The sequence below is a fragment of the Ambystoma mexicanum genome, chromosome 11, assembly GCF_040938575.1.
Source record: "Ambystoma mexicanum isolate Mex_15411 chromosome 11, UKY_AmexF1_1, whole genome shotgun sequence".
Classification (NCBI taxonomy): Eukaryota; Metazoa; Chordata; class Amphibia; order Caudata; family Ambystomatidae; genus Ambystoma; species Ambystoma mexicanum.
In genome coordinates, this window is record NC_090934.1 from 1092237420 (window position 1) to 1092254056 (window position 16637).

General features: G+C 47.4%; 1 protein-coding gene across 1 annotated transcript in view; it reads right to left on the minus strand.

The window, feature by feature from the left end:
- ADAM10 (ADAM metallopeptidase domain 10) overlaps positions 1-16637 on the minus strand; it is a 1301929-nt gene that overhangs the window by 43158 nt on the left and 1242134 nt on the right. The window contains exon 15 of the mRNA XM_069624354.1: positions 7658-7784. Coding sequence (XP_069480455.1) covers positions 7658-7784 — 127 coding nt within the window. The remainder of the gene's footprint in view (positions 1-7657; positions 7785-16637) is intronic.

Consider the following 16637-nt stretch of genomic DNA (forward strand, 5'->3'; position numbering starts at 1 on the left):
ATTGTGCATATTTCAACCAGCATAGTAGATGGTAGTATAAATTGAACAAAAATGATTATAACAAGGGGGGCGCTGATGCGCACAGAGTATGGCTGCTTGAAAGGTGAGCTCCGGGTCAAATGAAATCCTAACTCAAATTAATCCTCCCAGCGCCGTTCCAGACGCTTTAAAAAAGTAAGATTCCGGTGATGGAGGGCCGCCTGGACAGACCCTGGAAAACTTTTGCACGCATGTTTAGGGAGTGCCGAGATATCCTGCCTGAGGCTTTTGCCAGCCGGGAAGATTTGGTGCAGCCGCCCGGTGGCTCCAAAGGACTTCGGCTGTGTGCCGGAGTGGCGGAATAACAGCAGACCGCATTGGGGTAGGGGCGCCGCCGTGACTGCAGCACCCAGGGCCAGAGAAGAACGCCGAGTGGCCGCCCCATCCTGGTGCGTTACACTGCAGCCGGCCAACATCTAGCACGATTGGAGGTTGACGGCTAGTGGCTCCGCGGCCGCCGAAGGAGCCTGGCCTCCGCTCCCCCACAAGGAAACATTCTGCCGGCAGCACCCTGGAGCAACGCGAGCGTGAGACAGAGGCACGCGAAGAGGGCAGACATTTGGCAGGGAAGGAGCCCCTGCTAACATTTAAACGCCAGTGTGAAGACACCCGACACGCGGTCCGTGGTGGGGGTCCCTGGGGGGGCTCCCAAGTGGACATTATAAGCCAAGACTGGGACTTTGAGGAGGCACAGTGGACTGCAACCCCCCAGATTCAGGTGAAAGCAGTAACTGGGTTAACATAAAACCCTAAGGGTGGGACAGCTGCCTGCAACCTCAGGATATCCTGAATACAGGGGGCGGAGCCAGATGACCCCCCCGGGGCAATACTCCAACCATACCAGAAACGCGCAGAAGTGCACTCCACAAGGAAACTTAGCAAGGCTATCTCCGAACAGACTTTGGGGGTGCACCCGGGGGAGATTTAGGCGCCATAGAACAAGCAAAAGCGCTCTCAACAAACGGGAAAAACACCCTGTTCAAGGAGAAGGTAGAGAGTAAACACTTCCCTACTCTCCTCTTTCTGCTAAACAATATCACGGTTGACGTCGATACATGGGAGAACACAGTCCACCCTCAAACCATAAGCCATAACACCTGGGCCGCACCTAGAAGAAGGGCACAGGAGGGAAAAAGACCGGCCCAATGGACTCTTTAGCCAGCTCCCAGCAACATGGAGCAGCCGGGGTGGCCCAGCAGGCAACCGACAGAGGAGGAAGATCCTTTAGATCGCCTAGCAACAGTGGTACAAAACGGATTCTTGGCGGTCAATGTCAAATTGGACGACATAGTGGCGACAATTGGATCCCTGAAAGCTCGAGTGGAGAAGGAGAGCAAGCGCACTACGGAAGCGGAGAATAGGATAAGTACGAACGAGGACACAATTTCACAACATGGCCGCAACATAACCCAACTCAAAACAGAACTACACAAAACCCAAAGCAAGTGCGAAGATCTTGAATCAAGATCACGAAGGAACAACATTCGGATTGTCGGGGTTTCGGAAACCTTTGGCAAGGGCCCCATGGAGCGACAAGTGGAAAACCTTTTGAAAGATATCCTGGGAGCGGAATCCTTCTCGGAGCACCGCACTCTAGCACCACCTCCAAAGCCAGGGGCTCCACCTCGCACCACAACAGCACGTCTCCTTAACTACAGGGACAGAGATGCTATACTCCGAATGTCCACAGAGAAAGGAACTTTACACTATGAGCAAAATAGAATTCACATTTATCCGGACTTCTCGCTAACATACAAACACAGAAGTGGTCCTATGAATTGGTTAGGAAACAACTACGGATGCGCAATGTGCCATATGCCCTCATCTTCCTGGCAAAAATGAGAATCCTACATGGTGGAAGAGCCCACTTCTTTGAGAATCCTGCAGAAGCCATGGCGTATATGGAAGCCTCCATCCCGCTGCCTCACAGGGATCGGGCGATCTATCAAAATGCTAGACCACGGCCGGGAGAAGAGAGGCGAGACTCATACTGACTGACAGAGGCATGTTGCCTGCCCACCGTCACAAGGATAAAGGAACACCAAGGATGGCCTGGACACACGTTTATTGTTAATCGAGCCGTGAGCCCCTGACAACATTAGCCGATTGGTCCCAACAGGCGACCCTCAGGAAAGTTCGAACAGTTCAAGGGAATGCCCAAGGGGAAGGTTTTGAGAGTTAACGGGCAGCATCGTCAAGTTGGGGGGAGATGATGCGGGTGGCGGGTCAAAATGCCATATGAGGCTTAGCTATGTTGAGCTATGTGGGAGTCAGGAAGGAGAGGCGGGGTTCCAGGACCCAGTTGGAGGGGTCCTACAAGTTAAAATTTGTGGTCGCGCCGCTGCACATGACACTAAGAAATATTGAGATAAAGGACATAATAAAGGCATGCAAACATGGCACACACTAGGGCGATGGCTCAGGGGCTGAAGCTAAAACGCCTTACATGGAATGTTCGTGGACTGCCCAACCGCACTAAGTCAAGCAAGGTGGGAGCCTATGTCACTAGACATCACCCTCAGGTGATTATGCTACAAGAAACATGCACCCCGGAAGGTAAACACAGTTTTTGAAGAGCTGAGGGCAGCATAGGCATTACACTGAATACTCCTCACAGGCAAGAGGTGTCCTTACCCTGATCCACCCCTCTGCAGGTTTTCGATTTGGAAAAAGCAAAATAGACACTCAGGGTCGCTATTTCATAGTATGGGGCAGTACTGCGGGGAAAGAGATGGTGTTAGTAAATATGAATGGACCAAATGTGGATGACCCCGATTTCTACACAGATGTGGTACATGAAATAGGCTACACTGGGAGTGAGCGGATACTGTGGGAGGGAGGGACTTCAATACCATCTTGGATATCACGCTAGACCACTCCACCACCAGACACCAAAATCCCACAAAAACACCCGCCACGTTACAACATATCCTACTGCAACTGACAATAGTTGACGCCTGGAGAATGCTACACCCACAAAAAAGACTACTCGTTTTACTCCTCAGTGCATGATACTGAGTCTAGGATAGATTACTGACTGGTATCCGCATCCCTCATGAACCAGATTAATGAATGTGAGATGCTCCCCCACACCCTGTAAGATCACTCCCCTATCATAGTGGACATGACACTAGAGAATGTAAAACCCCCAGTTAGGAGATGGAGGATGCAACCCGACATCCTTAAAGAGCCAGCAGTAGCAAACGCACTACATATAGAGGTGGAACACTTCCTTGAAACCAATAGGGGATCAGTGGATAGGAACGCAACCATTTGGGAACCCTTTAAGGTATGGGTGAGAGGGATCCTAATTTCTAAATCCACGGGTCTGTTGAAGGCAGTCCGGGTAGAACTGGCGGAGGTGGAGAGACATTTGGGAGAGCTAGAAGCATGATATACAGTCGCACATGAGGATAAAACCCTCTCGGACATTAACAATAGTCTGCAAGAGTTCAACAAACTAGCAACTAGGGAACTGCTATATATGGCAACTCCACTTAGAGCATGCCGTTACGGTGAAGGAAATAGAGCAGGTCGTACCTTAGCAAACTTGTTGAAGGTCGAGAGACATACACTGATCTCCAGCATATTAGCAGGAGACAGCACAGTGATCACCAGTGAAGATGGAATAGAGAATTCACCCTTTTTTATTCTGAACTGTATACTAATCATGATTCGAAATCAGCCAGTGATATAAGAAATTACCTAGACAATATTACACTCCCGAAACTGCCCTTAGAATATAAACTAGCGCTCGACCAACCCCTAACGATTGATGAGATCACTAAAGCAATAAAATCGCTAGCCAACTGAAAAGCACAAAGCTCAGACGGACTGGGAGCGGAGTTGTATAAGGAACTCAATGAGGAGCTGGCCCCTGTGCTACTGTCGGTGTGGGAGGAAGCTGTAGAACTAGGAACCCTGCCAACATCCATGAGAGAGGCCATAATAACAGTGGTTTTGAAGCCTAGGCGACCACCCAATGAGATGTCTTCCTACCGGCCCCCGTCTCCAATAAATTGCGATGCAAAAATATTCGCTAAAATCCTGGCCACGAGACTCCTACCCAATAAGTCCACGCTGGTACACCCGGATCAGTGCGGCTTTATTCCCACCAGGTCAATGGCACTGAATCTCCGGAGATTGTTTGGAGTCATGGCCCAGATAAAACCTGAAGCCCAGGCAGTGGCCCTATCCCTCGATGCTGAAAAGGCGTTTGATTCAGTGTCATGGATATATTTATTTACAGTACTCGAGAAATTTGGAATTGGCCGATACTTTCTAAGATGCATCAGGCTACTATACTCTAATCCGGGGGCTAGGGTACAGACTAACCTTACATTGTCTGACTGGTTTGGGTTGGGCAGGGGCACGAGACAGGGATGCCCATTCTCCCCCATACTGTTCGCCCTCACAATGGAACCAGTCGCAGCAGCCATTAGGGAACATCAAGGACACAGGGGTATAAGGATGGCCCGCCTAACCCAGTCAATATCATTATACGCAGACGACACATTGCTGTACGTCCGAGAACCCGACATACACCTGGGGCCAGCAATGGAAACCATACATGAGTTTGCTGAATACTCAGGTTATAGAACCAACAGATCCAAATCCGAAATCTTTCCCCTAACCCCTGACACTAGGTGCCCGAACAACAGACAAGGACTGCAATGGTCCCCCACTAAAATAAGATACCTGGGAGTTATCGTGTCGGGGGATAAAACCTCCCTATACTCAGACAATCATCAACTCTTGTTAGGCACAATATCTACCAAACTCCGTCTATGGCCGAAATTCCTATTTCAGTTATTGGCCGGGTGGCCATACTAAAAATGGTTATTCTACCGAAGCTACTATATATTTTTACTAACATCCCGATATGGCCTGGCAGACAGTTTTTCGATGCCCTTCGATCCATGGTTGTAGATTGTGTGGTGCGGGGGGCAGCCAGAATGAAATGGGAAAAATGGTGGAGCCATATAACAAAGGGGGCATAGCAGATCCGGACTTCAAATTATATTACTTGGTAGCGCAGGCTCAGTTTGTCAGATACTGGTATGATGACCAGGACACCTCACCACACATCTGCATAGAAAAACACGCAGCACATCCAACCGACTTAAGGTACATCATCTTTAAAGTTAAACATAAAGATGACTGTCCATTCGACCCAGTCAGTACAACAGTACATGCATGGTGCAAGATCTACCATAGGCTCAAACTGGAAACCCCATACTACTCAGAAGCCCCTTTCTGGAACTTTCCCGGCAACGCACCCTCATATGACCCTGATGTTCAGAAGACGTGGGACCCAGAGGTGGAATTCAAAATTAGAGACATTTTCCCCAATAGTAAACTTATAACACTGGAAGAATTCAAGATTGGGATGGGGAGGGACCAGTTGAAGATACTACAGTATCATAGGATGCAAATGGCCTTCAGGACTAGATGGCCACTGTTCCCAGACGAGCCCCCGCCACACCTGTGCCTCGTGGCTCTGTCCACCCGGTCGGGAGCCAGTGTTCCTGGGCTCAACACGGCTGTACAGACAAACACGCTGACAGTAAATACGATCAAAGGCTCCTGGGTAACCGACCTGAGGACAACCATAACAGATAAGTCCTGAGCGAGATACTGTGAACTGACCAAGAAGGTATCCATCAATGCAGGCCTCCGCCTGATCCAATTTAAGGTACTGAATAAGCTGCACTAAACACCCAAAAAAATTGCTATATTTACACAAAACTGCCCCAGTAGTTGCCAGAAATGCAAACTCATTTCACATGTACTGGAGCTGCCCACTTATATATGGGTTCTGGGAAGAAGTGGCGAAAATTCTGGAAACAATCATACAAGTCCCAGCAGACCTAACACCACAAAAATACCTGTTCGGAGACATAGGGAAGATATCTGAAGTGACTAGAAGGTTGTTTACCATTGTGTGTGTAGTGGCCAAGAAGTGTATACTACAGAACTGGAAGAATGTACACGCGCCACGCATAAATCACTTCCTTAAAGAACTAGCGTATGTCAATGAGTGTGAGGAACAGTATGTAATGACACTCCCGAAGACAAGTAAACCAAAGGACATTTGGGCTCCGTTCAGAGTGTATTTATGAGAATTGAGATCAGCTAGTAGTAGCCCGACAGGGCCCTGAAATGCGCCAGCTCTGTAAATATCATATGTCTTGCTATAATTCTGAACTTGACATCGCAGTTATAGAAATGTATGGAATGTTGTGCTGTTGCAGAGACGTGTACCACAATCAATAAATAACGTTTTATTTAGGATTATAACAAGTCTGCAGAGAATAGCTTAATGGGAATAAGAATGTAAATTTGGGGAGACATTCTGGAAGACGGACAGAAGACATACAAGAGACAGATGGGAAAAGGGTAAGGGGGGGGAAGATGGGTATAATGAGTTATTTGATCAAACTGTTACTGAAGATTGCCATCATAATATAACAGGCATTTGAGAGAAAATATAAATCATCTATCTAATAAATTAAATATGAGAATATAGGTTCAGGAGCCATGGGCAGTTGCATTTAAACAGTTTAGATGGTGTTCGGTGGTTGCCAATACTTGCCATTTTCAGGAGTAATCCTTTCGTTCAGTGTCCCTTTGGAAAATATGCTCTTTGTTTAGACTGCTTCAGTATTCTATATTCAGCGTCACTCTCGACAGTGCCACCCTTTTTGCGAAGTTTTTACCGCAGCGACCTCATCAGTACATCTATCTCCACACTGGCTTTTTGGGGTCTTATTCAGACGTGCTATGTGCTTTGGTACGAAGACACAAGTATATTTTTTCCATAGGACCAGTCCCCATTTGTGTTTTTGGGATCAGGTCAAAGTCCCCTTTAGGGCCAATGACCAGGTGTTGTGACTCAGTTAATGCCTTTCTAAGTTATCAGACTTCAAGTCAGCATTAAGTTAAATATTTGAAACATTGGGTCAATCTATGTGTTGATTTTCCATCATTGTTGTACTAGGATGAAGTCCAATGACATGAAATAAATCTACTAAAAAGGTGCATCATAGGTATAAGTAGTAAAAGGATAGTACAGGAATGCCCCGGTCGACAGATTCACACGCTCCAGAATTATACCTACATATTGTGTCTCTGCGTGTGTATAAACACTTTCTTTAGGATGTTAAGGCAAGATAGCCAATGTATGAACAGGGCAAAGAATCAGTTATCCATTTTGCATTTTGATTAAGCTTTTTCAGACTAGTTATGGAAGGGACGCAATGAAACTTGGCTAGTCTAGCGGTGGGTCCTAGTGTAAAAAAAAAAATTAAAATAAAAACACACCGAACCAATATACCCGGAAACATGGATTGGATGCAGAATTGGAAGACATGGATTCATTACCCAAACTATTCACCAGAAAAAAAGGCAGTGTGCACTACAAACTTCTCAATACCAATTCAAACTGAGGACAACCAAAGTATCCGCCCGTAACAAACATGTGTACAGCCAGGTTATTTTACCCAGATTTATCAGCTTTGATTGAAGACTACGTGACTGAATCCGAGGATGACCCACTCCACCTCCCTCTTGTTGGTGACATTTTGAGTCTGGGTTATCGCCCTTGTGGTGTGCTTACCCGGCAGAGGTTTAGGAGGTGGCAGTTTGGGATTGCTGCTCGGAGTATGAACACTGCAGATCTTAATGAAGCCAGCCATCAGCATAATCAGAGCGATTCCCATCAGTAGTACAGCCCACCAGTGTGCCTGAAAAAATGAAATTTTGAACAATGTTACTCAAAAATGGACATAGCAATACAATGAGCATTAAGGTGGCTCCCAATTCCCATTCGTATTCATAATTGTCTGAAGCTATGCAAAAACGTACTGTAAGGCCGAGTCGCCAGCAGGGCTTTGGGTTTCATGGTTCGATGGGTTTATTACTACATGATCACTATGATTACATTTGATCTGGCACAACCTCCAAGCCCCTTACGTCTAGATCTTAAGTAACATCTCCAGGAGCAGTAAAGAGACAGCTAGCCGATTCGGAGAGCGAGGCGAAAGGCAACTGAGAAGGTGCCTAAATGGGCTTGCAGGGCCCAGGGGAAACTCGCCATTAGTACAGAAAGTACGCAGCAGACACTCAGGCACGCCAAACAACTCAACCTGTCACTTCAGCACCAATGTAAGCTAAAGTGGTGTGAAAATACATGGAACCGAGCATTTTACCATCTGCTGCAGCTCGCGAATTAAATAATAAGCATCTCAAACTAACATCATTGTGAAGTACGCAGAGAAATCGCCAAAGCGACCAGAGTTTCAAAAGGACAAATACAATCAAACTTGCTGCGGACACACATTCAGGTGATGGTGAGGTAGGGACACAGCAGACAGTGAAACCACTCTAATTGACTAGAACACCAAATGCATCCCTTTTGGACGGACTGCGCGCGTGAGGGCGTAGGAGAGTAGAAGTTTGCTCCCAATATGGAACGATGGGTGCGCACTGCGCTGTCAGGAAGACGATTTTGACTAAAAAAACCACTAGTCGACGTGCGAGTCAAGTGAGCTCCATCAGCCATTTTTAGCCATTGCATGAATGGCGCTGTAAGCACAGAGCACCATTCAAGCAATGAGTGCAGTTGCACTGTGTGTGCATAGATGCACTACAGAGCTGCAAGTGTGGGTCACTTTCCGAGTGTCCTGTGCACCAAAATGGTGGCAAACAGGACCCTGACGTGGTTTCTTACGGTCTGGGGCATCAGTTCGTCCTCTGAATATTTTAAAACAAATATGAGGAACTATTGTAAAACCTACAAAAGGAAGATACTAAGTATCCGCGACCACAATAATGAAAACCGGTAGCTCCCCTCTGTTTGCGCTACTCCTATGTGCACTCTCAGGTTAAAGTGAAAATTAGGTGCTGTGGAGGCACTGTGAGCAGTTACAATGATCCGACTGTGGGTGGCGCTGGGGAGCCTGCCGTTTCATTGTTTTTTTGGAATGTGCGTCATAACTGTTCTTCTGGCCCCGCACTTAAAGTCTGCCATTTGCACCTAAAGCCTGCACTGCTGCTCTGCACGCTCCCGCCAGTCCAAAGAGTGGGTTCCTAGCATCTGTCCTTCAGGCCAGAGTTAAGAAATCCATTTTAGGCCGCAATCTAATTTTTTTTTTTAAACAATGCATATTATTTTTTAACACTACAACCAAACGTGCAGTACAGTTTACATTATTACAATATTATATTCCTTTAATATATACTGCTCCCTCTACCCTCCCGAGCCTATTCTTCCACACCTTCTGTTCCTGCGCCTTGCAGGTGGAGTCCTTCATCCGAATTCTCTAATGAGTCGCAATCACTCGACCCATCATACGTGGGCCCAAATATCGTAGCTACTAGATGTTTCCAAGCTACCAGGTTTTCAGCTTCCTCCTCCCCAACAGAGTTACTCATCACCTGCCATACTGCCGTTTCAGCTTCTGACCACTTTTGTAGATCTTTCCACCACACTTCCACTATCGGGCCATGGCATGCCTTCAAGTTCATAGCAACTCTAAGTTTCGCAAGTATATACGCCAGGTCTTTATGTTTACGGACGTGCTTCAATTTGCGTGGTCTAGGGAACCCTCCAATCAGGCACACCCACGCTGATTCTATCGTTAGCTTAACCCCTTTTGTGTTCAGCCTATCCACCACTCCTCTCCAGAAAGTTTCAATCACTGGGCACGGCCAGAACATGTGCACCATCCCAGCATTATTCTCGTTACATTTAGGGCATGCTTGTTGCCCTGCATTTGCAAATTTAGCTATTCTTTGGGGCGTCATGTAAGCTCTGTGGGTGATCAGGAAAAGACAAGGTCCACAACAAACTACCTGCTAATGTCGTATTTGGCTAAAGATTCTGTAGCCCAAAGAGGCATGTACAGCAAACTATAATCTTATAAACAAATATAAAGAGGATAAGGTCGGATTTTACAAAAATATATATCAATTTTATTTAACACATAGTAAAAGACCGGACACAAGGAATAATGCCCATTCAATAAAAACCATGACAACAATTAACATCAAAAACACAACAGAAAAACAAATTAGAGCTGGTATTTTTTGCCACACAAAATGCTTGTGCTAAACCCACCAAGTGCTGTTAGTAATTGATGGGTGACTTAGTAAACATGTCTTTGTACAAAAACAAAAGTCCCCATTAAAGATGTGTCGACAGTAACAAGTCTGTTTCCAGCCATAATGGAATATCCCCCGTCACAATCAAATCTCGGGGTCAATAACACATCTGGGCTACAGAATCTTTAGCCAAATACGACATTAACAGGTAGTTTGTTGTGGACCTTGTCTTTTCCTGATCTGCTATTGAGTCCTCCCCCAACAAGCCCCTAAAAAAAAGAAGACACCTCATTGCTCGTTTGACAATTGCACAGCTCTGTGGGTGATATACAACTGTATCTGCTGGAACCTGGCATTTCTTGACAACTTCTTGTGATATCTTAGAGCTATCTCCCACATCCCATCTGTCATAGGGGTGCCCACCTCTTCTTCCCATTCCTGTCGTAATCGCATTGGTTCTTTCCCCACTTTGGACATAACAATCTCAGTCTGATATCTCATGTCCTCCCTCTGCTATGTCATATATAACCTCCAGGGTGGCATCCGGTTGGCCTTCCTGTATCATCTCCGACCATGTTTCTGTAACCCGCCGCACCACCCTGTGGTATGTAATATACCGTCCCTTGTGTAATCCGGTTTCCACTAAGTCTCAAATCTTTAATCTTCCCATCTTGCCATACATCGCCCAGCGTTGCTATCCAAACTGGTTCCCAGTGCTTCCTGATAGTTTATTAGTTAGGCGTCTTTTCCCACCAGTGCCACAAGTTGCACCTGTGGGGGAGCATGGGATAGGGCTCTCCATTACCCGACAGGCCCTTTGCCATATGTCCCATCCCAGCAACATCATTTTTGGGCACTCTTTCATATTCTCTCTGGGCAGCCACATCATTTCTTGTAGAAAAAACAGTGCGCATTCTGATCTAAACAGCCTAGATTCCGAGGTTGATTCTTCCGATAACCATTTCGCTATATATTGCAATTGACTCGCTAAGTAATAGGCCTCGTAGTTTGGCAGTTTTATCCCCCCTTTCTCATGCGTATTTTGTAGCTTCCAGAGAGGTCGCAATCTAATTGAAAGGAAAACCAAATTAACTTCCTAAGTAAAAGATTTTCCATATACCTTTTTAAACATCGACTCAATATCTAAAGCACCATTTTAGCTAGGACATAACAGCGATACCGCCATTGGTTTGTAGTATGCTCGGCCAACAATGAAAACAGGGCTGCAGATTTGTTCTCCCTTGGCAGCAGGGTGATTATAATGTTTTCACAACACTCACCCATTCAGAGCTGACTTTTCAGGTTAAACCTAGGAGAGTAGAAACATTGGAATTTTTAGACATAGGGCGCCTGCCAATTCAATGTCTCCAGTGGATAGGCTGACATTGCAATTTCGTATTAAGTCGATAATGGCAGCTGTCTTGAGTCATCCTGGCAATATCCCACAGCTTCAAACGAATAAGGCCGCAGCAAAAGCCATATATTTGAGCTGTCTGCAAATGTACCTACTAGTACCACCTGTCGCGGTGGCCATCATCACAATTGGCATTCAGCTGCAGCATTTTCTTAGCTGTAGCTATACATTCAATGCAAATATTAACGTTTGCAAAGGGACAACAAACTATAAAAAAAAAATAAAGTGTCTGGCTTTATCCAGGCTACCAAAAGAGTATGGCATTAGATTGTCACCTCACCCAATGAGACAAAGATTAAGGTGATCTCTCACAACAAAGCTAAGCAAATCTGGATCATAACACAAGTAGGGCACCAAGGACCCTCACATACACACCACTTTAACATGTTTATTGCTTTCTTAGAGCATAGACACACACAACATGCTCCTGTCGGCACAGTGCAATCTTTGAACAAACTGTGCTCTCAAGTGCCAATGACTAGCAGAGCAATGGAAACCATGCTCCTAGAGGAAATGGTGCATTCACGTAGGCGCACCACAGTCTGCGCAGGGGGGGTTACTGTACTTCCCAAGGGGAATCAGAAAAAGCAGATGCAGTACCCAGAGTGAGGGTCCACTGGCTGAGCCATAATTCTATTGCTCCCAAGAACACTCTGCTGTTTGTGATTGCAAGGCTTAGTGGCGACTGCTCAGCAAGTAGTGGCCAGAGGGATATTTTAAAGGTCAATTTAGGACGAGGCAAAACATTGGCCGAGGTGACCTTAAGGTGTGAGAAGGTTGGTTCCAGAGATGTGGAGTAATACGTTACGTGCCCGTTTCACCAGTTCTTAGAATAGGAGCATGGAAATGGCAGATTGTTTTGCCAGAGGCCAAGTAGGTTGGTAATTGTGGACTTTGCTTTGAACCTATCATGGGCCCAGATTGTTAGTGCTTTTGAACAATCTGAAATCAGTTCTAGCCTCCACCAGGTGGTTTATATTTCTGTGAGGAAACTTGGTATTTTTAACAGAAAATGAGGACAGCAGTATTCACTTAAATTCCTCAGTTTAGAAGTCCAAATCCTAATATGTATGGGGTCTAGTTCCCAAAAGTTACCGGTTCCAACACAAGGTATGCACTCTTAAAAGAATGCAATGGACTTGTAGTGGTGATAAGTTTCAAACGAATTAAAAGTTCAACAACAATTTAACAGAAGACCGTTAAGTTCTCCTCGCTCTCTTCCAGACCCAAGGCTAACCCAGGGGCAGGATATCCAACCCAGGTTTGACAACCAAAGGAGAGTGAGAGGGAGCTAGGAGACAAACAAACTTGTTCCCATGTTATCCTATGGAGGACAGCAGGCGAAGGATGGGTCGACTGGGGGTGTTAAAGTGGGAATGGATGTGGAGTTGGGCAGGGGCTGAAGGCTGCACGTAGTGTGGTTTTCCATCCTTTGTTGCAGTGAGCGGTGATCAGGTTGTTGCAGATTTGAGCATTCTTCCGGTCGGGTGCAACTGCAAGATGCAATCCCCGTCGATAAAACAGATTCCAACGATGCAGACCTCTTCAGGATATTTGTCAGGCTGGAGGTAGACTTCCAGTGATGATCGCCTTTTGCAGGTGACATGCATCCTTCCAGTCACAGAAGCTGCTCCAGGACAGGCTCCCTTGAAGATAGGAAGCTGGGATTCGAGGAGAAGGCAACACATAGCGAAAGCTGGTGACCACCAAAGTTCTGGGCTTCAATGTTGAGCGGTGAAGGTTCTGGCGAGTTAGCCCACAAGGGAGCTGGGCAGTCAACCGGGCAGTCCTGGGACACTTCCGAAGGGCAATGCGACTAGTCGGTCCCACTAAACCAAGAGTTGAAGCACCAACAAGGGTCTTGGGAGATTATGCAGAGAGGAGCAGGGCTGCACCGGCCCAGTTACTAGAGAGGTTGCAGGGCCACTGCAGAAGTTGTCGTTAGGGCACCAACAGGTTGCTCGTCATCAAAGGACTCTTGGCTTTAACGTAGATGTGAACAGCTACAGGAGTTTTCCCCTTATCCAAAATCCGAACTGAATGCAAGTCAAAAAATGGGATGGATCAGACAACTTCTACACACACACACACGATGCAGAGAAGCAGAAGGTCGATGTGAGCGACCGGGAGCCCATAAGCAAGGTACCAGGACAGCCTGGGAACCGCGAGAGGGCACGATAAACCCATGTGAAGGGTGTCTGGGACCCGAGACCGAAAAGCCAATATAAACAGTTTGGGACCAGAGCACAAGAAACCAGTAAAAAGCGGTCAGGGACACAAACACGAGAAACCATACTGAAGGGGTCTGGGACCAAAGGCTGTACCTGGCAGGGGAGTACACAGGACTGTCCGTCGAGCAAGTGGAGAGGCTCAGATAAATTAAAACGTACTCACTGCAGTTACTGGAGTACTCCTAGTTCTTAGTCCCCTTTCCTCCACCCTTGTGGACATCCTACAACTTGGAGGCCAGTACTAGATCCTTTGGCACCAAAGAATTGAGCTGCCCCATTAAATTTAGTTCAGCGCACAGGGGGCACGGCCCGGGCTTGGAAACATTTGGGGGACGTGTCCCCAAACGTGATGAACATGCCTCAGACTTCCTGAAAGATTTTTTCCGAGAGGTGTTTAACTTTAGGACTCTTGAAGTCCAAGGAATGTAATGCCCCTACGGCATCCAACTGCGGGTTCGGGAAGAACACTGGCAGACAGATTTGCCTATTAAAATGGAATGGAGTGACCACCTTGGGCAAAAAGTTAGGATGGAAGTGCAAGACGACCTTGTCATTGTGAAACCTGGTAAAAGGCTTGCATGATAGTCTGCAGCTCGCCGACCCTGTGTGCCGAAGCGAGCGCCACCAGCAACACGGTCTCCAGTCTCACCAGCCTGATATCCACCGAGGCAATCAGCTCAAAGGGTTTGCTCTGCAATGCCGCAACAACCACGTTGAGGTCCCAGACCAGATGAGGCTTGTGTACCAGAGGAAAGAGCCTGGACAACCCCTTGAAGTGTGCCATAACCACTGGGTTGGCCGCTGAAAAAAAGTGCTCTGGGGAATTATTGTAGGACGCAATGGCCACCAGATCAGTGTGGCAGGTATCGCCTTGAATGCCGCAACGAGCTAGATGTGCAGAAAAAGCCAGTATGTCATCTGGGGAACAGGCAAAGGGGTCAAGCCCCTGGTCACGAGCCCAGTGGCAAAATCTTGTCTCCTTAGAAGGCCTCCTGAATGATATCCCAGCTGTCCTTGGAGAACTGAACATGGTGGAGTTTCAGCTTTTCAGAAAGCAGGCTGCTATGGCCATAGGGCCACCCTGGCCGGGTCTGTGTCCGCCCCACCCTACTGCATCAAGAAGCCTCTGATGTACCTGTCCCTGGGAACACAACTGCAGTAGATCCGAGAACCAAGCCCTCAACCGCCAACAAGGCATGGCGGACCGGGGGGGGGGGGGGTGGAGGGGATCAGGATGAGGCTGCAGCCCACCGAAGTCCGGCAACCTACGGAGAGTATGCTGGAGCAACAGTGGGGGAGGAAAAGCGCAGAGTTGGAATGTGTCCCATAGACACCCCTGATGCCAGCCCACCCAAGAGGCGAACCAAGGCCACTTGGAATTCAGAGGAGATGCAAATAAGTCCAGATCCAGGAAACCTCCATCTCTGGAACAATGGCAACAAGGAGTTGATTTGCAACGCACCTCGTAGGTGCTGAAGCTCAAATGGCAGAGTTGGTCCGCTTCCGCATTGTTCCTCAGTCCACCTCCTGGGGACAGCAATCTAAATCCCTTCAGTAAAGGCCCATTCCAAGGACACCACCGTCTCCATGCACAGGGGGGGGGGGCGGGAGCGGTTCAAGGGTAACTAAAATCGGTTGCCACCCTGCTTAAGGTAAAACAGTCGTGGAATTGTCAGCCCAGACCAGAACCGCTATGTCCTGCTGAGGCAGAAAAGCCTTGAGCGCCAGGCCCACCATTCTTAGTTAAAGCTGACTGATATGCAGGAGGGTCTCTGTTAGGGAGAATTCTCTGTAAAAGCTAATTTCCCAAACCTAGTTACTCCCCCAGCAGCTTTGCTGGATTTTTGGGGTTTATTTATTCTCCTGCTAAGAGTGAGACTCTTTTCCTCTGACTCTTGGACATGATTTGAGGTGTTCCTTTGACTTTGTATGTGTTTTATGGGCTATGGGGTCCTTTACCCCATAGGGCTTCATGTGTTTTTGGTATGTGGGTTACACAGCACCCTCCGTGCCGTAACCCAGGGGTGTCGTAGCGACCCCCAAACAGACTCCATACCCTGGGACGGACTACTGTCTCCCACGGCATGTAAAGTCACCATTGGCTTTACTAGTCTCAAATTGTGAACAGAACCAGTACAAACCATCATATTGTGGACGTACCGGTCGGGGCAATTCGATTGCCCCGGGGTCTGTTGTTCGAGGGGGCACTGTCCAGTCCCCCGACCGAGTTTTGGCTGGTGGCAGTGGATACTTTTTATATTCGACCGCGAATATTATCCTATGGGATTTTCCCATTGTTTGCGGCTACCACTTTTTAAAATAGCCTCGAACATACCGCTGGTTTACTAAATTAATATAAATTCACCGGTTGGTATTTTTTGCCGAAACTTGGTTCCAAAATGGTGTTTGTGTTCGCTTCTGTGACTCCAACCCAAGTCGAGACCTTTGTTCCACTTTTTGGCGGGCTTCTCCACAGAAGCCTCCAAAAGTGGTGCCACTCTATCTGAATACCACAGGGGGTGTGTGAGGGGTTTAGGCACCCTGGACTGAGTTGCCTCGGCAACTCAAGTCGCACACTTGTGTGATTGGCCCAAAGTGGTGAGCCGCCCGGCTCACCACTTAGCATGTTTGAGTGACAGCTAGACTGAATGAATGGGGGTTTTCTGCATAAAAGCAGGGCTCTGGGGACTGGAACGTCAGAAGTCGCCACAGGACCTAAAGAATCTGAGGAGGGAGAAGCTGAGCCGACCTGCAACGACGACACCACCGGTGGAGCCTTGCTGAAACGTCTCACCCCTTTTCCCGACGACAGAGGAGATCTCCAGCCCGGAGAGTCTTCTTCCGTTGAC